At 38.3% G+C, this 22,442-nt stretch overlaps 3 protein-coding genes across 3 annotated transcripts in view; 2 read left to right on the forward strand and 1 right to left on the reverse strand.

Annotated features, from left to right (window-relative positions):
• The window catches only part of LOC121387607 (multimerin-2-like), a 4,039-nt gene extending 2,532 nt beyond the window's left edge, over positions 1-1,507 (forward strand). Inside the window, exons 2-3 of the mRNA XM_041518767.1 lie at positions 304-520; positions 1,094-1,507. Coding sequence (XP_041374701.1) covers positions 304-520; positions 1,094-1,491 — 615 coding nt within the window. The 3' untranslated portion in view covers positions 1,492-1,507. The remainder of the gene's footprint in view (positions 1-303; positions 521-1,093) is intronic.
• Positions 1,508-3,205: 1,698 nt separating this feature from the next.
• On the forward strand, positions 3,206-5,998 carry LOC121387609. The gene is made up of 3 exons (XM_041518769.1): positions 3,206-3,404; positions 3,526-3,698; positions 5,918-5,998. Exons 1-3 carry the CDS (start codon positions 3,206-3,208, stop codon positions 5,996-5,998), a joined length of 453 nt encoding a protein of 150 aa, XP_041374703.1.
• A 3,531-nt stretch (positions 5,999-9,529) lies between these two features.
• Positions 9,530-22,442, reverse strand: part of LOC121387747 (obscurin-like) — a 48,890-nt gene continuing 35,977 nt past the window's right edge. The window contains exon 25 of the mRNA XM_041518948.1: positions 9,530-10,367. Coding sequence (XP_041374882.1) covers positions 10,078-10,367 — 290 coding nt within the window. The 3' untranslated portion in view covers positions 9,530-10,077. The remainder of the gene's footprint in view (positions 10,368-22,442) is intronic.

Genomic DNA, 22,442 nt, shown 5'->3' on the forward strand with positions numbered 1-22,442 from the left:
TGTGGTGCACTGGGCTAGAACGAGAAATAACCCAATGGGCTCACCGACGGGGTTCGATCCGAGAACGATCGCGCATCAGGCGGACGCATTATCACTGAGCTACGTCCAGCCCCAATGAGAAAGTGCTTGTATAAAAAGACCCCCTTGTTGCCATTAGTCATTTCTATAGTATATGTTAAATAGTACATGAAAATAGTATACAATAGAAATATCAAGTTTACGTTGACACAACCAGTTGATAAGGACAGGAAGAGAGATTAAATATCAATATAGTGTTTCCCATGTTGCGATTATCTGTCCTAGTTATTGAGAATTTTTGGTTTTCTTGGAAGGACGCAAATATGTCCCTGCAAACTGTATGGCTGTTCATGTTCACAAGTCTTATTTTCTACACCTCCGAAAGTTCTCTGTTTTATAATAACTGACCAGAACACTGATATTACTTTTCAACAGTTTGCGAAGGAAGTAACCACGAAATTAATTCAGCTTCAAACAGAGGTTGATTCCCTGAAAGCAAAAGGTAATTTCTTTTCTTTGTTTTATAAATTATATTCAACTATTTATTTTACACACACGATGGAGAAAACACTGTGATATTTTTGGTATCAGACAACAATATCACACGTATAGGAGATCGATTTAAACTTAAAGGCATTCTGTTGGATGCTCCACGGTGATGACTGACCAAGACACCAAAGAACTCCGGCGAAGTATAAAAAAAAATGTGTCCACGTTATGCGTGCTTGAACGCTTACTCGATGCCAAAAAGTAGGCCTACTAGAGCTATACACTGGCCAATGAAATAATCACTCCCGAAATTGAGAGTGATAGCTGTTTGTTTACTAGCTAATATAACCACTTGAACACTCATTTTCCTTTTTCATTCTTTCTATTTCTCCGTCTCTCGGGGATATATATTTAACTTCCCTTAGATAAACACACACACACACACACAGAGACAGAGAGAGAGAGAGAGAGAGAGAGAGAGAGAGAGAGAGAGAGAGAGAGAGAGAGAGAGAGAGAGAGAGAGAGAGAGAGAGAGAGAATAGTCATAGAAACTGACAGACTAATAAGTTATTTTCTATTTATATAGCTGCGAAGGATGTCGTCGTGGTTTTTCACGCTGAAATCAGCGGGGCGACCACTATCCCCACTCACAGCAACGTCCGGTTTAACAAAGTCGACGTCAACATTGGCAGCGGTTACAACAGCGGATCTGGCATGTTTCGAGCCCCGGTCAGCGGGGTATATCTGTTCTTTCTCCAGGTGTACTCGGTCCCAGGAAAATCCCTTGTTCTTAGTCTGTTAAAACAAGGTACGGTTGTTAATGAAGCCGTTGCGGGAGTAGATGGCTATCAGTCCAATACCGTGGCAGAGATGATTAATTTAAACAAGGGAGAAGAGGTCTGGGCACAACATTTTGTCGGAGACACGAGTCTTGACAAAAGTATTCATGTACACTTTTCGGGATTTTTGCTAAAGGCCGATTAAACTGGTGTGTACATGCTGTCGTACGCTGTTTACAATATTAAAGGGACATTCCTGAGTTTGCTGCATTGTAAGATGTTTCCGACTAATAAAATATTTCTACGATTAAACTTACATGATAAATATATTTTCTTGTTTAGAATATCAGTGTCTGTGTATTCAATGTGTTTCTGGTCGTCTTAATATTTGTAAGAAACCCAAACTGGATTTTGTCTTCAAACAATTTCGTACGTACGAACATGGTTTTTTAGAAAATAAAATGAAATTTAACCTAGTACAAATATTAGAACGATCAGAAACACGTTTAATATGCAGCCACCAATATTTCATGCAGAAAATTTTATTTAATATGTAATTACAATCGGTAAAAAGTATCTGTTAGTCGATAACACCTTAAACATTGCAGCAAATTCAGGAATGTCCATTTAACGTTTGTTCAACATTTAATCATAGGTATCAGAAGATAACAGAAAAGGGGGGGGGGGGGGGGGAGAGAGAAGCTGTGTAGGCTTATTAAGTTGATTTTCAAGTTGGGGATGCATTATCTTCTGAATTGGAGGCAATGAACATAAGTCACACTCCATCCTAGCTTGCGACATCTATAATAGAACTTACCTTGGATTGAGAAACAAATCCCGAAAATCTATTAATTTTAGTTTCGGGACATCATCATTCTTCTCAGTTCACATAGGATCATCAAACCTTTTATGCAAGTACAACTCCCCCCCCCCCCCCGACACACAAACACACACACACACACACACACACACACACACACACACACACGCGATAGGAGCGTCAGAAGCAATTAAAAGTTGGTAGGCCATGAAAGCAATGTATATGATGAGATCTGTACTATGCGAGCGCCGTAGGAAGAGAGAAAAAACGTTCCTGTCCCAAAAAGTGGTACACTTCCGACGCCCCTGCCTAGTGCTGAAGAAAACCTCAAATTCGAGCAAATATTTTACAGATTTTCTGGAAAATTGTGCTAACCTGAGACCTTTTTACAATATATTTCCATCATTCTACCCTCAAAATTAGTTGTAATCCATGTAAAATGCGTAGTAATTCGTTTACAACCCTGTATAGCAGCTTAGCTGTTTTGTAGTGATGCTAATATGAATAAATGTTGTTATACAGATTTGGGCAATTTCGTTTAATTCAGGCAAAAGCCAGCCCGAACCCCTACAAAAATGGGAGCTCGTACGCCTACGCAACTTGGGATAGTGGCGTGTCACGTACCATAATTAGTTCACCATGACCTACTTTACACACATCACTGCTCATTAAAGAAAGTCCATGTCCAGGCCATATGTCCCTTATCAATTCATAAAGGATCATCAAACCTTGCATGCATGTACAAATTGGTATGATGGTTTGTCGCATACCATATCTAGGTCACCAAGACCTACTTTTCATGAAACTTACCAGCTACGTCCAGCCCCAGTGAGAAAGTACTTGTATAAAAAGACCCCCTTGTTGCCGTTAGTCATTTCTATAGTATATGTTAAATAGTAAATGAAAATAGTATACAATAGAAATATCAAGTTTACGTTGACACAACCAGTTGATAAGGACAGGAAGAGATTAAAAAACCCCACCCCAAAACCCCCAACAAAAACCCACACACCCAACACATATCAATATGGTGTTTCCCATGTTGCGATTATCTGTCCTAGTTATTGAGAATTTTTTGTTTTCTTGGAAGGACGCAAATATGTCCCTGCAAACTGTATGGCTGTTAGTGTTCACAAGTCTTATTTTCTACACTCCGAAAGTTCTCTGTTTTATAATAACTGACCAGAACACTGATATTACTTTTCAAAAGTTTGCGAAGGAAGTGACCACGAAATTAATGAACCTCACAGCTAAAAATCTTCAGCTTCAAACAGAGGTTGATTCCCTGAAAGCAAAAGGTAATTTATTCTTTGTTTTACAAATTATATTTATTTATTTATTTTACACACCTGTTGCCATAACTACACTATATTCTCTATTTCAAAGGCAATTGATTAAGATTATTTTCTATTCGTTCAGTTGCAAAGGATGTGGTCGTGGCTTTTCACGCTGAAATCAGCCGCGACCTCCACATCCTCACTCACAGCACCGTCCGGTTTAACAAAGTCGATGTCAACATTGGCAGCGGCTACAACAGCGGATCTGGCATATTTAGAGCCCCGGTCAACGGGATATATCTGTTCTTTCTCCAGGTATTCTCGAAACCAGGGCAGCACGTCTCTCTCTTTCTGATGAAACAAGGCACGATTGTTAACGAAGCCGTTGCAGGAGAAGATAGCTATCAGTCCAGTACCGTAGCAGAGATGATTCATTTAAACAAGGGAGAAGAGGTCTGGGCACAACACCTTGGCGGAGATACAAATGTTGACATATATCATCATATGCAATTTTCAGGATTTCTGATAAAAGCTGATTAAACTGATGTATACGTGCGTTGTTGTACATTGTTTACAATATTAATATGATGTTTGTTCTGTATTTAACCAATCCCAAAAGGTTCCAGCAAACAGCTAACTTTCAATTTCGATGAACCGTTCTACATTATGCGTCAAAATTACCTTCAAGAAATTAGTCAACATTTTCTATTTGACTTTAATCCTACGGGGCATTTACAAACCCACCCCAAATCTTTCCTGTCTTGGACGGAGGAGCCAGCGAATGTCGACACCCGCGCCTTGCATGACAGGCGTGTGTTACATCAGCTTGCTCTGAATGTGCACGTTAAAACCTATGACCTGACCTGATCTATACTTAATCATAACTGCCATATGTGTGTGTGTGTGGGGGGGGGGGGGGGGGGGGAGGGGTGGAAGCGAGGCTATTTATCAATTTGATTTTCAAGTAAGGGATGCATTATTTTCAGAGTTGGAACATCAATGAACACCCGTCCCACCCCCCATCCCAGCTGATTTAATACCCATGTTAATTGTTTTTTTTAAATCCAGACAAATGCAGGGTCTCAGTGGTAGCAGATTATTTTCTTACACTCTCATTGGTAAGAACATCATACCTTATTTATGATAACACATACCAATAAGGTGTGTTATTGATTTAAAGACATGATTGGCTGCCCGGTTGTCAAAGCCATGTCATAAAATGAAAGGAGACACAACCGAAATTGATTGCCCTCTAATGACCGGCCTCGGTGGCGTAGTGGTTAAGCCATCGGACTACAGGCTGGTAGGTACAGGTTCGCAGCCCGGTACCGGCTCCAACCCAGAGCGAGTTCTTAAGGGCTCAATGGGTAGGTGTAAGGCCAATACACCCTCTTCTCTCTCACTAACTACTAACCAACTAACAATTAACCTACTGTCCTGGACAGACAGCCCAGATAGCTGAGGTGTGTGCCCAGGACAGCGTGCTTGAACCTTAATTGGATATAAGCACGAAAATAAGTTGAAATGAAATGCCCTCTAATGCATAAATCTGAACAACAAAACCGTTATCCATAATCAAGACCTAGGGCCTAATTCACTAAACTCTCGCAACTTTGCGATCTTGCAGTGCAGTGGTAAAAGACTTGTAAAGAGAATACTTTGTTGTCTAGCAGAGCCTAAGAGAGCTTTGTGAATTGGGCCCCATTTCTCTGCACAATGCAGAGTCAAATTGGCATTTGTCAAAACAGTGGTTGATTCAGTTAATCTCCATCTAGTGCCTCGTCTTTAGGAGGACAGTCACTCCCGAGGAGATCCAATACTGGACCATACATCCTACCTGCACTGCTCAAGGACTGTCACCCCCAGGCTAGATTTACTCAATCAAAACTAGCACAGGACAGGAAGGAAGGAAATTTTTCATTTAACGACACACTCAACACATTTTATTTACAGTTATATGACGTCAGACATACAGTTAAGGACTACACAGATATACAGAGAGGAAACCCGCTGTCGCCACTTCATGGGCTACTCTTTTCCATTACCAGCAAAGGATCTTTTACATGCACCATCCCAAAGACAGGATAGTACATACCATGGCCTTTGTTACACCAGTCGTTGAGCACTGGCTGGAACGAGAAATAGTCCAGTGGGGCCACCGACGGGGATCGATCCTAAACTGACCGCCCATCAAGCGAACGTTTTACCACTGGACTACAGCACAGGACAGAACTGATTGGAATACATACAGCTGTGAAGTCATGCACTCATGAATCACTGACAAAACAGTGATGATATTGATCAGGTGTTCGTGAAAGGTGAGTATATCCTACCCCACCGGTGTCATCCGTCACGAGTACTGCCACCACAGCTGTCAAGTTCGTCACTTCATCTAAAATGACGAGTTTCACCAAGGAGATGAAAACAGTATGCACAAATTCAAACTATGGAATAGCATCAGCCATCTTTTTGATCAGTGATCAATCGTATTTAGCATCCAAACATTTACATTAAAATATTTTGAATGCTCTCAGGAGTCCCTGGACATCATAACCCTGGTGGAACAACTTCTGTGCCAAAATGATATGGCATTGTTTGAAATCTGCACACAGTGAGGCAGAGCATGCCCTAAGGTCATATACAGACACCAAGAGCAGAAGGTATATTGCTCCACATAAAGGGAAAATTGAAGTCATCCCTTTTGTCATACAGTTTAGTTAGGAGGCTCCAACCAGTGCACCACAACTGGTCAAAGGCTGTGGTATGTGCATATAAAAGATCCATTGCTGCATTAGGAAAAATGTAGTGGGTTTCCTCTGATGACTACGTGTCAGAATGACCAAATGTTTGACATCCAATAGCCGATGATTAATTAATCAATGTGCTCAAGTGGTGTCGTTAAACAAAACAAAATTTAGTTAGGAGGCCCGTGTCACTCTGAATCTCTGTGCATAGATCGAGGTATGAAACTGATTTAATACCTGATCTTGATAAACTGAATTTACATTTATATTGGAACAGCGTCTGATGCCACAGTTACTACCAGCCAGTGATGTAGATCTTCATGTCACGCATACACTTGCATTTATTTTCGCAGAAAAATAGCATTTCATTTAAAATTTGGAAACGCATAACTTTTTGGCTGGCTATGCCATTCCCAATACGGTTTTAGGCACCTGTTATTATCAGACATCTGCTAGTAGTTTCTACATGAATTACTAAGTTTCTATACAAATTTTGACTGAAATATAAAACAAAAATATAACTTAAAAGGGGATGCATGATATACCAAAAATCAGGTTACTATGTTTTGATATCGTGGTTATTTGATTCAGTTCGAAAATGGTGTAACAAACTCGCTAAAGCTCAACTGTTACACTGTTATCTAAACTTTGCCATATAACCATGTTATCAAAACATAAAAACCTGATTTTCTATATGTATCAGACTGCAAACATGTATGTCCAGAGGGGTGGGGTGGAGTGGGGCATCCCCCCTCCCCCCCCCCCCCCCCCCCCCCAATCTGGACCTGGATTGTTTTGGGATGTATATTCATCAGTCAAAGTATATGCAACTTGTTAGCTTTACATTTTAGGTAATACTGTAAATCAGGAAATGTTAGCTAACATAAAATGTTTGTGAGTTTAGCGAGGTCATACAATACGCTAATATTTCATGACGCTAAATTTAAAGAGACATACAACAGACTTAAAAAAAAAAAAAAAACACATTTGTGCGAGTTTTTTCTTCTTCTTCTTTTCGTTTGTTTGTTGGCTTCAGAAATGTAGTCATAATAGATGTTGATGTATGGTATTGTGGTCTATTAGAGTGCACCACGCGGCCCAATACCTCTGACTTCAGCACTTGAGGTTTCTGTTAGGGTTACCTCAACCTTAGTCCATATCAGTCTAGCCTCTACCCATTGACCAGTCCAGCTTGGGTGTCCCTAACAGAAGCCAAAGCTCCTGCTGGCATAGCTCTCTGGGTCACTGAGACATACAAGTCCCCTCACCACATCAAGGAATGGATTATGAAGGGGGTTACATACTATTGATTAAACCAAAAGGATATCAAACAACAATAGTTAGTTAGCATGCACATTACTGCAATTTTCTACTCAATTCAAGATGTCTATAAGCTGCATAATGTCAAGGTTGGTCAAAAACATTATTTCAGCTGATCCTACAACTTAGGTTATTCTTTTCCTAGTTTCTGATACGATGACCTCACTGAAGTTCTATGTCGCTAATATGTCACTTATTTGGATTTCGATAAATTATAAGATCAATAATATTTTATGATTTACAGTATATAGGTTCCCGTTTCTGAATATTCTTGCAAATGCCTCTGGATGTAACTACCGATAAATTATCATCAAACACAACATAATAATATTGTTCAACTGAATTTATTGGAGAGTAGCACTCAAGGGAGACAACAATGTAAATATTATAGAACAGCTGTTTTATCAGATAAATAAACTTCGTTATGGTTCATAACTTGTCAACATTTTAAATATGTAATTATTTAACTAGCAAACACAAGTTCTGACTATTTCTAACTGCTAAATCAAATAAAGAAAGAAGAAACGAAAAAACAAAAATAAATAAATAAATAATAATTAATTGATTAAATAAATAAATAATCCCCAATAACCAACTTTCTTGGATCTACGCGTAGTTTGAATAATTAATATTATTACCCATCTGAAAATTAACTGGGTTTTTTTGTCAAAATATGCATAGAGAAAAATATTGCAACAATCCCTAACAACATGACTGCAAATATCTTGTAATACTGTTAAGTAATTTAAGATAAACAAATAAATAATAAATATACAAATAAATATGTTGGTATTTTGTACTATTTTACAAATACTACCTCTGTACACTTCACTGAAACTTTCTTTAGACTCTTTTCACGAAAAATCACATCACAAACAGTTTTTTAAATTTGCATAGTGTTTTACAGATCACAACAAATCACAGTTCTGCAAGTACAACCAAACTGACAGATCATTTCAAGGATACACGGTACTTAAAAATGGATATTTAACAACTTAAGTTAAAAATAATGGCTAATTTTAAGTGGTAAATCATGTTAATTCACATGAAAATAAAATAATATGGCTATACACACTTACTGCACACACACATGGTATCATATATATCATATATATATATACTATAAATAATATACACATATTTTAAAAACCAGGGCCCCATTGTTCAAAGCACAGGTAAATTAACCCTGAGTTAGTGTAATATTTCAATTTTAATTATTTTCGCAGAAATACAAAATAAACTTTATATTTGATTGTGTATGGATACCTTTGATTGTTTTAAATCAAGTTTCAACTTTATGTTTTCAATTATTAGTTGGACTGATTCAGTCGTTGGTTTTGAAAATATCTCTTTACAATTATTATTTGGACTGATTCAGTCGTTGGTTTTGAAAATATCTCTTTACAATTATTAGTTGGACTGATTCAGTCGTTGGTTTTGAAAATATCTCTTTACAATTATTAGTTGGACTGATTCAGTCATTGGTTTTGAAAATATCTCTTTACAATTATTAGTTGGACTGATTCAGTCGTTGGTTTTGAAAATATCTCTTTACAATTATTAGTTGTACTGATTCAGTCATTGGTTTTGAAAATATCTCTTTACAATTATTAGTTGGACTGATTCAGTCGTTGGTTTTGGAAATATCTCTTTACAATTATTAGTTGGACTGATTCAGTCCTTGGTTTTGAAAATATCTCTTTACAATTATTATTTGGACTGATTCAGTCATTGGTTTTGAAAATATCTCTTTACAATTATTAGTTGTACTGATTCAGTCGTTGGTTTTGAAAATATCTCTTTGCCACTATAATTGAGTTAATTAACTTTTGAACAACTGGCCCCAGAATTATAATTAATCTCTGGTTGTATGGCCGTAAAATCTATTTTTAAAAAAGAGAGAGAAAAAAACACAATACAAACCCACAAAAATAAAAACTAATTACCAGAGCCATACCCTCCAGATGGGAGGGGGGGGGGGGGGGGGGGGGCAGTTGCCCTCCTGAAAATCTCACTTTTTTTTACTCCAGAAAATAGCATACACATCTCAGGCTTTAATTTGTATAGTGTTTCATTTGTTTATAAAAAGTAGTGCCCCCCCCCCCCCCCCCCCAAGATTTTGATCAGGGTACGGCTCTGATTACTTCATAATATCAAACAATGAATACAAAACCTTTAAAGTTAATTAAACTCAGTCAGTTACTTCATATTGTGCAAAAAAAACAAAACAAAATTATTCACGCAACATGTTTAACTTAAGCTTTCAATTAAAATACACAGCAAATTCAAATGGTTCCAATTTTAGTTACTGGTAGACAATTGAAAATTCTTCTCTTTTTATATAGCATGCAGGTTGATGGTTTTAAAAAAGAAACTGTTAGGAGATATCATTGCTCATAACTAAAATCAATCGCAAAAACTATTATATTTACTTAAGTTAAATGAAAAAAAAAAATTCTTTTCAAAACATAAGCAAAGCTTTAAACTAAAAATAAGGACTGAATACACCACAACCTTGGAAACTAAAAAACGCTGAGGCTTTAATTTAAATGTTTTTGTTAAAAATGTCAGGTCACAAAACTCGAAAACAAGTCTTAGTCTAGCATTATCCAGTAAATTTCAAGTCCTGATTACGTTCCACATGTGTCTGCGAGTTCTGGTGAGTGCATGGCTTCTTCCATCGCCTTGGATACGACGTTTTCTGCTACTTGTTTCATGCTATCATCTGCGTACCTGAACACATCACTGGTTACAGTTTCATCGGGTTTTGGTGAAAACACTTCCGGTAGCTCTGAATCAGCAACTGAAACTTTCTGTGATTCACTGTCATCTGTTTTGATTGGTTCACTAGCTGTAACAGATGATTTCATTGGTTCCGGCTTGGCTTCTGTTACTTCCTCTTTAGTTTCCACTTCAGAAACTGTAAAAAATATCAAATAATTCTGAGGAAAAAAAGGGTAATTGAGTATTCCTTCAGTACATTTTTAAAACTATGTTTATTTAGCGTATACAGTCAAACCTGCCCTAACTGGTCATACAAGGGAGTAGAGAAAAGTGACTGCTTAAGACAGATGGCCACTGATTACAGGTGCGTTTACATTTTTAAAACTGTTTATTTAGCGTATACAGTCAAACCTGCCCTAACTGGTCATACAAGGGAGTAGAGAAAAGTGACTGCTTAAGACAGATGGCCACTGATTACAGGTGCATTTACATTTTTAAAACTGTTTATTTAGTGTATACAGTCAAACCTGCCCTAACTGGTCATACAAGGGAGTAGAGAAAAGTGACTGCTTAAGACAGATGGCCACTGATTACAGGTGCGTTTACATTTTTAAAACTGTTTATTTAGTGTATACAGTCAAACCTGCCCTAACTGGTCATACAAGGGAGTAGAGAAAAGTGACTGCTTAAGACAGATGGCCACTGATTACAGGTGCATTTACATTTTTAAAACTGTTTATTTAGTGTATACAGTCAAACCTGCCCTAACTGGTCATACAAGGGAGTAGAGAAAAGTGACTGCTTAAGACAGATGGCCACTGATTACAGGTGCGTTTACATTTTTAAAACTGTTTATTTAGTGTATACAGTCAAACCTGCCCTAACTGGTCATACAAGGGAGTAGAGAAAAGTGACTGCTTAAGACAGATGGCCACTGATTACAGGTGCATTTACATTTTTAAAACTGTTTATTTAGTGTATACAGTCAAACCTGCCCTAACTGGTCATACAAGGGAGTAGAGAAAAGTGACTGCTTAAGACAGATGGCCACTGATTACAGGTGCGTTTACATTTTTAAAACTGTTTATTTAGTGTATACAGTCAAACCTGCCCTAACTGGTCATACAAGGGAGTAGAGAAAAGTGACTGCTTAAGACAGATGGCCACTGATTACAGGTGCGTTTACATTTTTAAAACTGTTTATTTAGTGTATACAGTCAAACCTGCCCTAACTGGTCATACAAGGGAGTAGAGAAAAGTGACTGCTTAAGACAGATGGCCACTGATTACAGGTGCATTTACATTTTTAAAACTGTTTATTTAGTGTATACAGTCAAACCTGCCCTAACTGGTCATACAAGGGAGTAGAGAAAAGTGACTGCTTAAGACAGATGGCCACTGATTACAGGTGCGTTTACATTTTTAAAACTGTTTATTTAGTGTATACAGTCAAACCTGCCCTAACTGGTCATACAAGGGAGTAGAGAAAAGTGACTGCTTAAGACAGATGGCCACTGATTACAGGTGCGTTTACATTTTTAAAACTGTTTATTTAGTGTATACAGTCAAACCTGCCCTAACTGGTCATACAAGGGAGTAGAGAAAAGTGACTGCTTAAGACAGATGGCCACTGATTACAGGTGCGTTTACATTTTTAAAACTGTTTATTTAGTGTATACAGTCAAACCTGCCCTAACTGGTCATACAAGGGAGTAGAGAAAAGTGACTGCTTAAGACAGATGGCCACTGATTACAGGTGCGTTTACATTTTTAAAACTGTTTATTTAGTGTATACAGTCAAACCTGCCCTAACTGGTCATACAAGGGAGTAGAGAAAAGTGACTGCTTAAGACAGATGGCCACTGATTACAGGTGCGTTTACATTTTTAAAACTGTTTATTTAGTGTATACAGTCAAACCTGCCCTAACTGGTCATACAAGGGAGTAGAGAAAAGTGACTGCTTAAGACAGATGGCCACTGATTACAGGTGCGTTTACATTTTTAAAACTGTTTATTTAGTGTATACAGTCAAACCTGCCCTAACTGGTCATACAAGGGAGTAGAGAAAAGTGACTGCTTAAGACAGATGGCCACTGATTACAGGTGCGTTTACATTTTTAAAACTGTTTATTTAGTGTATACAGTCAAACCTGCCCTAACTGGTCATACAAGGGAGTAGAGAAAAGTGACTGCTTAAGACAGATGGCCACTGATTACAGGTGCGTTTACATTTTTAAAACTGTTTATTTAGTGTATACAGTCAAACCTGCCCTAACTGGTCATACAAGGGAGTAGAGAAAAGTGACTGCTTAAGACAGATGGCCACTGATTACAGGTGCGTTTACATTTTTAAAACTGTTTATTTAGTGTATACAGTCAAACCTGCCCTAACTGGTCATACAAGGGAGTAGAGAAAAGTGACTGCTTAAGACAGATGGCCACTGATTACAGGTGCGTTTACATTTTTAAAACTGTTTATTTAGTGTATACAGTCAAACCTGCCCTAACTGGTCATACAAGGGAGTAGAGAAAAGTGACTGCTTAAGACAGATGGCCACTGATTACAGGTGCGTTTACATTTTTAAAACTGTTTATTTAGTGTATACAGTCAAACCTGCCCTAACTGGTCATACAAGGGAGTAGAGAAAAGTGACTGCTTAAGACAGATGGCCACTGATTACAGGTGCGTTTACATTTTTAAAACTGTTTATTTAGTGTATACAGTCAAACCTGCCCTAACTGGTCATACAAGGGAGTAGAGAAAAGTGACTGCTTAAGACAGATGGCCACTGATTACAGGTGCGTTTACATTTTTAAAACTGTTTATTTAGTGTATACAGTCAAACCTGCCCTAACTGGTCATACAAGGGAGTAGAGAAAAGTGACTGCTTAAGACAGATGGCCACTGATTACAGGTGCGTTTACATTTTTAAAACTGTTTATTTAGTGTATACAGTCAAACCTGCCCTAACTGGTCATACAAGGGAGTAGAGAAAAGTGACTGCTTAAGACAGATGGCCACTGATTACAGGTGCGTTTACATTTTTAAAACTGTTTATTTAGTGTATACAGTCAAACCTGCCCTAACTGGTCATACAAGGGAGTAGAGAAAAGTGACTGCTTAAGACAGATGGCCACTGATTACAGGTGCATTTACATTTTTAAAACTGTTTATTTAGTGTATACAGTCAAACCTGCCCTAACTGGTCATACAAGGGAGTAGAGAAAAGTGACTGCTTAAGACAGATGGCCACTGATTACAGGTGCGTTTACATTTTTAAAACTGTTTATTTAGTGTATACAGTCAAACCTGCCCTAACTGGTCATACAAGGGAGTAGAGAAAAGTGACTGCTTAAGACAGATGGCCACTGATTACAGGTGCGTTTACATTTTTAAAACTGTTTATTTAGTGTATACAGTCAAACCTGCCCTAACTGGTCATACAAGGGAGTAGAGAAAAGTGACTGCTTAAGACAGATGGCCACTGATTACAGGTGCGTTTACATTTTTAAAACTGTTTATTTAGTGTATACAGTCAAACCTGCCCTAACTGGTCATACAAGGGAGTAGAGAAAAGTGACTGCTTAAGACAGATGGCCACTGATTACAGGTGCGTTTACATTTTTAAAACTGTTTATTTAGTGTATACAGTCAAACCTGCCCTAACTGGTCATACAAGGGAGTAGAGAAAAGTGACTGCTTAAGACAGATGGCCACTGATTACAGGTGCGTTTACATTTTTAAAACTGTTTATTTAGTGTATACAGTCAAACCTGCCCTAACTGGTCATACAAGGGAGTAGAGAAAAGTGACTGCTTAAGACAGATGGCCACTGATTACAGGTGCGTTTACATTTTTAAAACTGTTTATTTAGTGTATACAGTCAAACCTGCCCTAACTGGTCATACAAGGGAGTAGAGAAAAGTGACTGCTTAAGACAGATGGCCACTGATTACAGGTGCGTTTACATTTTTAAAACTGTTTATTTAGTGTATACAGTCAAACCTGCCCTAACTGGTCATACAAGGGAGTAGAGAAAAGTGACTGCTTAAGACAGATGGCCACTGATTACAGGTGCGTTTACATTTTTAAAACTGTTTATTTAGTGTATACAGTCAAACCTGCCCTAACTGGTCATACAAGGGAGTAGAGAAAAGTGACTGCTTAAGACAGATGGCCACTGATTACAGGTGCGTTTACATTTTTAAAACTGTTTATTTAGTGTATACAGTCAAACCTGCCCTAACTGGTCATACAAGGGAGTAGAGAAAAGTGACTGCTTAAGACAGATGGCCACTGATTACAGGTGCGTTTACATTTTTAAAACTGTTTATTTAGTGTATACAGTCAAACCTGCCCTAACTGGTCATACAAGGGAGTAGAGAAAAGTGACTGCTTAAGACAGATGGCCACTGATTACAGGTGCGTTTACATTTTTAAAACTGTTTATTTAGTGTATACAGTCAAACCTGCCCTAACTGGTCATACAAGGGAGTAGAGAAAAGTGACTGCTTAAGACAGATGGCCACTGATTACAGGTGCGTTTACATTTTTAAAACTGTTTATTTAGTGTATACAGTCAAACCTGCCCTAACTGGTCATACAAGGGAGTAGAGAAAAGTGACTGCTTAAGACAGATGGCCACTGATTACAGGTGCGTTTACATTTTTAAAACTGTTTATTTAGTGTATACAGTCAAACCTGCCCTAACTGGTCATACAAGGGAGTAGAGAAAAGTGACTGCTTAAGACAGATGGCCACTGATTACAGGTGCGTTTACATTTTTAAAACTGTTTATTTAGTGTATACAGTCAAACCTGCCCTAACTGGTCATACAAGGGAGTAGAGAAAAGTGACTGCTTAAGACAGATGGCCACTGATTACAGGTGCGTTTACATTTTTAAAACTGTTTATTTAGTGTATACAGTCAAACCTGCCCTAACTGGTCATACAAGGGAGTAGAGAAAAGTGACTGCTTAAGACAGATGGCCACTGATTACAGGTGCGTTTACATTTTTAAAACTGTTTATTTAGTGTATACAGTCAAACCTGCCCTAACTGGTCATACAAGGGAGTAGAGAAAAGTGACTGCTTAAGACAGATGGCCACTGATTACAGGTGCGTTTACATTTTTAAAACTGTTTATTTAGTGTATACAGTCAAACCTGCCCTAACTGGTCATACAAGGGAGTAGAGAAAAGTGACTGCTTAAGACAGATGGCCACTGATTACAGGTGCGTTTACATTTTTAAAACTGTTTATTTAGTGTATACAGTCAAACCTGCCCTAACTGGTCATACAAGGGAGTAGAGAAAAGTGACTGCTTAAGACAGATGGCCACTGATTACAGGTGCGTTTACATTTTTAAAACTGTTTATTTAGTGTATACAGTCAAACCTGCCCTAACTGGTCATACAAGGGAGTAGAGAAAAGTGACTGCTTAAGACAGATGGCCACTGATTACAGGTGCGTTTACATTTTTAAAACTGTTTATTTAGTGTATACAGTCAAACCTGCCCTAACTGGTCATACAAGGGAGTAGAGAAAAGTGACTGCTTAAGACAGATGGCCACTGATTACAGGTGCGTTTACATTTTTAAAACTGTTTATTTAGTGTATACAGTCAAACCTGCCCTAACTGGTCATACAAGGGAGTAGAGAAAAGTGACTGCTTAAGACAGATGGCCACTGATTACAGGTGCGTTTACATTTTTAAAACTGTTTATTTAGTGTATACAGTCAAACCTGCCCTAACTGGTCATACAAGGGAGTAGAGAAAAGTGACTGCTTAAGACAGATGGCCACTGATTACAGGTGCGTTTACATTTTTAAAACTGTTTATTTAGTGTATACAGTCAAACCTGCCCTAACTGGTCATACAAGGGAGTAGAGAAAAGTGACTGCTTAAGACAGATGGCCACTGATTACAGGTGCGTTTACATTTTTAAAACTGTTTATTTAGTGTATACAGTCAAACCTGCCCTAACTGGTCATACAAGGGAGTAGAGAAAAGTGACTGCTTAAGACAGATGGCCACTGATTACAGGTGCGTTTACATTTTTAAAACTGTTTATTTAGTGTATACAGTCAAACCTGCCCTAACTGGTCATACAAGGGAGTAGAGAAAAGTGACTGCTTAAGACAGATGGCCACTGATTACAGGTGCGTTTACATTTTTAAAACTGTTTATTTAGTGTATACAGTCAAACCTGCCCTAACTGGTCATACAAGGGAGTAGAGAAAAGTGACTGCTTAAGACAGATGGCCACTGATTACAGGTGCGTTTACATTTTTAAAACTGTTTATTTAGTGTATACAGTCAAACCTGCCCTAACTGGTCATACAAGGGAGTAGAGAAAAGTGACTGCTTAAGACAGATGGCCACTGATTACAGGTGCGTTTACATTTTTAAAACTGTTTATTTAGTGTATACAGTCAAACCTGCCCTAACTGGTCATACAAGGGAGTAGAGAAAAGTGACTGCTTAAGACAGATGGCCACTGATTACAGGTGCGTTTACATTTTTAAAACTGTTTATTTAGTGTATACAGTCAAACCTGCCCTAACTGGTCATACAAGGGAGTAGAGAAAAGTGACTGCTTAAGACAGATGGCCACTGATTACAGGTGCGTTTACATTTTTAAAACTGTTTATTTAGTGTATACAGTCAAACCTGCCCTAACTGGTCATACAAGGGAGTAGAGAAAAGTGACTGCTTAAGACAGATGGCCACTGATTACAGGTGCGTTTACATTTTTAAAACTGTTTATTTAGTGTATACAGTCAAACCTGCCCTAACTGGTCATACAAGGGAGTAGAGAAAAGTGACTGCTTAAGACAGATGGCCACTGATTACAGGTGCGTTTACATTTTTAAAACTGTTTATTTAGTGTATACAGTCAAACCTGCCCTAACTGGTCATACAAGGGAGTAGAGAAAAGTGACTGCTTAAGACAGATGGCCACTGATTACAGGTGCGTTTACATTTTTAAAACTGTTTATTTAGTGTATACAGTCAAACCTGCCCTAACTGGTCATACAAGGGAGTAGAGAAAAGTGACTGCTTAAGACAGATGGCCACTGATTACAGGTGCGTTTACATTTTTAAAACTGTTTATTTAGTGTATACAGTCAAACCTGCCCTAACTGGTCATACAAGGGAGTAGAGAAAAGTGACTGCTTAAGACAGATGGCCACTGATTACAGGTGCGTTTACATTTTTAAAACTGTTTATTTAGTGTATACAGTCAAACCTGCCCTAACTGGTCATACAAGGGAGTAGAGAAAAGTGACTGCTTAAGACAGATGGCCACTGATTACAGGTGCGTTTACATTTTTAAAACTGTTTATTTAGTGTATACAGTCAAACCTGCCCTAACTGGTCATACAAGGGAGTAGAGAAAAGTGACTGCTTAAGACAGATGGCCACTGATTACAGGTGCGTTTACATTTTTAAAACTGTTTATTTAGTGTATACAGTCAAACCTGCCCTAACTGGTCATACAAGGGAGTAGAGAAAAGTGACTGCTTAAGACAGATGGCCACTGATTACAGGTGCGTTTACATTTTTAAAACTGTTTATTTAGTGTATACAGTCAAACCTGCCCTAACTGGTCATACAAGGGAGTAGAGAAAAGTGACTGCTTAAGACAGATGGCCACTGATTACAGGTGCGTTTACATTTTTAAAACTGTTTATTTAGTGTATACAGTCAAACCTGCCCTAACTGGTCATACAAGGGAGTAGAGAAAAGTGACTGCTTAAGACAGATGGCCACTGATTACAGGTGCGTTTACATTTTTAAAACTGTTTATTTAGTGTATACAGTCAAACCTGCCCTAACTGGTCATACAAGGGAGTAGAGAAAAGTGACTGCTTAAGACAGATGGCCACTGATTACAGGTGCGTTTACATTTTTAAAACTGTTTATTTAGTGTATACAGTCAAACCTGCCCTAACTGGTCATACAAGGGAGTAGAGAAAAGTGACTGCTTAAGACAGATGGCCACTGATTACAGGTGCGTTTACATTTTTAAAACTGTTTATTTAGTGTATACAGTCAAACCTGCCCTAACTGGTCATACAAGGGAGTAGAGAAAAGTGACTGCTTAAGACAGATGGCCACTGATTACAGGTGCGTTTACATTTTTAAAACTGTTTATTTAGTGTATACAGTCAAACCTGCCCTAACTGGTCATACAAGGGAGTAGAGAAAAGTGACTGCTTAAGACAGATGGCCACTGATTACAGGTGCGTTTACATTTTTAAAACTGTTTATTTAGTGTATACAGTCAAACCTGCCCTAACTGGTCATACAAGGGAGTAGAGAAAAGTGACTGCTTAAGACAGATGGCCACTGATTACAGGTGCGTTTACATTTTTAAAACTGTTTATTTAGTGTATACAGTCAAACCTGCCCTAACTGGTCATACAAGGGAGTAGAGAAAAGTGACTGCTTAAGACAGATGGCCACTGATTACAGGTGCGTTTACATTTTTAAAACTGTTTATTTAGTGTATACAGTCAAACCTGCCCTAACTGGTCATACAAGGGAGTAGAGATGGCCAAAGTGACTGCTTAAGACAGATGGCCACTGATTACAGGTGCGTTTACATTTTTAAAACTGTTTATTTAGTGTATACAGTCAAACCTGCCCTAACTGGTCATACAAGGGAGTAGAGAAAAGTGACTGCTTAAGACAGATGGCCACTGATTACAGGTGCGTTTACATTTTTAAAACTGTTTATTTAGTGTATACAGTCAAACCTGCCCTAACTGGTCATACAAGGGAGTAGAGAAAAGTGACTGCTTAAGACAGATGGCCACTGATTACAGGTGCGTTTACATTTTTAAAACTGTTTATTTAGTGTATACAGTCAAACCTGCCCTAACTGGTCATACAAGGGAGTAGAGAAAAGTGACTGCTTAAGACAGATGGCCACTGATTACAGGTGCATTTACATTTTTAAAACTGTTTATTTAGTGTATACAGTCAAACCTGCCCTAACTGGTCATACAAGGGAGTAGAGAAAAGTGACTGCTTAAGACAGATGGCCACTGATTACAGGTGCGTTTACATTTTTAAAACTGTTTATTTAGTGTATACAGTCAAACCTGCCCTAACTGGTCATACAAGGGAGTAGAGAAAAGTGACTGCTTAAGACAGATGGCCACTGATTACAGGTGCGTTTACATTTTTAAAACTGTTTATTTAGTGTATACAGTCAAACCTGCCCTAACTGGTCATACAAGGGAGTAGAGAAAAGTGACTGCTTAAGACAGATGGCCACTGATTACAGGTGCGTTTACATTTTTAAAACTGTTTATTTAGTGTATACAGTCAAACCTGCCCTAACTGGTCATACAAGGGAGTAGAGAAAAGTGACTGCTTAAGACAGATGGCCACTGATTACAGGTGCGTTTACATTTTTAAAACTGTTTATTTAGTGTATACAGTCAAACCTGCCCTAACTGGTCATACAAGGGAGTAGAGAAAAGTGACTGCTTAAGACAGATGGCCACTGATTACAGGTGCGTTTACATTTTTAAAACTGTTTATTTAGTGTATACAGTCAAACCTGCCCTAACTGGTCATACAAGGGAGTAGAGAAAAGTGACTGCTTAAGACAGATGGCCACTGATTACAGGTGCGTTTACATTTTTAAAACTGTTTATTTAGTGTATACAGTCAAACCTGCCCTAACTGGTCATACAAGGGAGTAGAGAAAAGTGACTGCTTAAGACAGATGGCCACTGATTACAGGTGCATTTACATTTTTAAAACTGTTTATTTAGTGTATACAGTCAAACCTGCCCTAACTGGTCATACAAGGGAGTAGAGAAAAGTGACTGCTTAAGACAGATGGCCACTGATTACAGGTGCGTTTACATTTTTAAAACTGTTTATTTAGTGTATACAGTCAAACCTGCCCTAACTGGTCATACAAGGGAGTAGAGAAAAGTGACTGCTTAAGACAGATGGCCACTGATTACAGGTGCGTTTACATTTTTAAAACTGTTTATTTAGTGTATACAGTCAAACCTGCCCTAACTGGTCATACAAGGGAGTAGAGAAAAGTGACTGCTTAAGACAGATGGCCACTGATTACAGGTGCGTTTACATTTTTAAAACTGTTTATTTAGTGTATACAGTCAAACCTGCCCTAACTGGTCATACAAGGGAGTAGAGAAAAGTGACTGCTTAAGACAGATGGCCACTGATTACAGGTGCGTTTACATTTTTAAAACTGTTTATTTAGTGTATACAGTCAAACCTGCCCTAACTGGTCATACAAGGGAGTAGAGAAAAGTGACTGCTTAAGACAGATGGCCACTGATTACAGGTGCATTTACATTTTTAAAACTGTTTATTTAGTGTATACAGTCAAACCTGCCCTAACTGGTCATACAAGGGAGTAGAGAAAAGTGACTGCTTAAGACAGATGGCCACTGATTACAGGTGCGTTTACATTTTTAAAACTGTTTATTTAGTGTATACAGTCAAACCTGCCCTAACTGGTCATACAAGGGAGTAGAGAAAAGTGACTGCTTAAGACAGATGGCCACTGATTACAGGTGCATTTACATTTTTAAAACTGTTTATTTAGTGTATACAGTCAAACCTGCCCTAACTGGTCATACAAGGGAGTAGAGAAAAGTGACTGCTTAAGACAGATGGCCGCTGATTACAGGTGCATTTACATTAAAAATCATTTGAGAGGGAAAAAGGTGGTCATTTGAGGCAGGTGATCGCTGATTACAGGTGGCCGTTACGACAGGCTTGACTGTATATGATTATTTTAATTTTACATTTTGTTTTCTGACCATTGTCTGATGAATTATTTTAACTATAAATCAAAATAATGGTGTGGTGGTGAAAAATTACTTTTTGATAAAAAAAACAAGAGAGGAATATTTTATTAACCATTCCTCTGCACATTTTACACTCCAACATTTGGCTATTTGACATTCAGTCAAGAGAGAGAAAGATGAAACCCAGACATATGGTTAAGGACCACACAGATATTGAGAGGAAACCCACTGTCGCCACTTCATGGGCTACTCTTTTTGATTAGCAGCAAGGGATCTTTTATACATACCACCCCACAGACAGGGTAGTACATACCACGGCCTTTGTTACACCAGTTGTGGAGCACTGGCTGGAACGAGAAATAGACCAATGGGCACACTGACAGGGATCGATCCTACCGACCGCGCATCAAACGAGTGCTTTACCACTGGGCTACGTCCCGCCCAACAAAAAGCAGCGACGGATGTTTTATATAGTACAAAAGAAACATGAAAGCTAATTTAGTTTTATTTAATTTATTTAAAATTATTCAGTTTGAATCTGGTTAGTCTTTGTGTCTATTAAAATTATCAACGTCTTGTGGACAGTTTAGACTCATTTTGACAGTGTTTACTAAATTAAATTTATCACAAATATATATACTGTAGATCCAATATGTATTGTGCCATTAATGTATTGCGATATGCCAACAGTAACCCAAACTGCGTGTAGAAAGTATTGCGACATCAGATGTAGCTTACACGAAAAGTATTGCGACCTTAGCTGGTACTCGAAGACAATAAATTATGTGTTGTTTTAATTAATATCCATAGCTTACATTTAGAGACCAGTATGCAGGTATGAGATGTACATTATACAAAGGTGTAACCGACCAATGCAACCCAACCTACAAGTTTCCCCGATGATTGGCACGTGGCACATTCGGCCAATCACTGGAGCAACGAGCAGACGATGCTGGACTACGTTGACAATGTGCTGGTTCCATACGCCAAAAGGGTGAAGAAAGAACTCCGACTACCAGCACGACAGAAATCATTGGCAACCTCCGATATATTTGCAGCCCATAGATGTCAATAATTTTAGACCTGCTACGAAAACGGTCCTTTGAAGTGCGATTTGTCCTGGCTGGCTGCACCGGTGAGCTGCAGCCCATGGATTTATCGGTGAATGCAGAGTTTAAATTAGCAATCAAGGAAAAATTTACCGAGTGGTATGCTGACATTGTGGCCAAGAACATAAAAGAAAACACCAACAAGCCTGTTGACTTAAGAATTAGTTTGATCAAACGGTTTCATGTCCGGTGGATTGTGGCATGCATTGACAAGTTATCGAAAGACAAAGAAACCGTTACGCGTAGCTGGCGATCATCAGGTCTGCTTGCAGTGACTTTACTCGGAAAATAAACATTAGTGTTTGCTAATTACACATGGTGATTGACAATGATTCCTGTTTCGTTTTG

The sequence above is a fragment of the Gigantopelta aegis genome, chromosome 13 (assembly GCF_016097555.1).
Source record: "Gigantopelta aegis isolate Gae_Host chromosome 13, Gae_host_genome, whole genome shotgun sequence".
Classification (NCBI taxonomy): domain Eukaryota; kingdom Metazoa; phylum Mollusca; class Gastropoda; order Neomphalida; family Peltospiridae; genus Gigantopelta; species Gigantopelta aegis.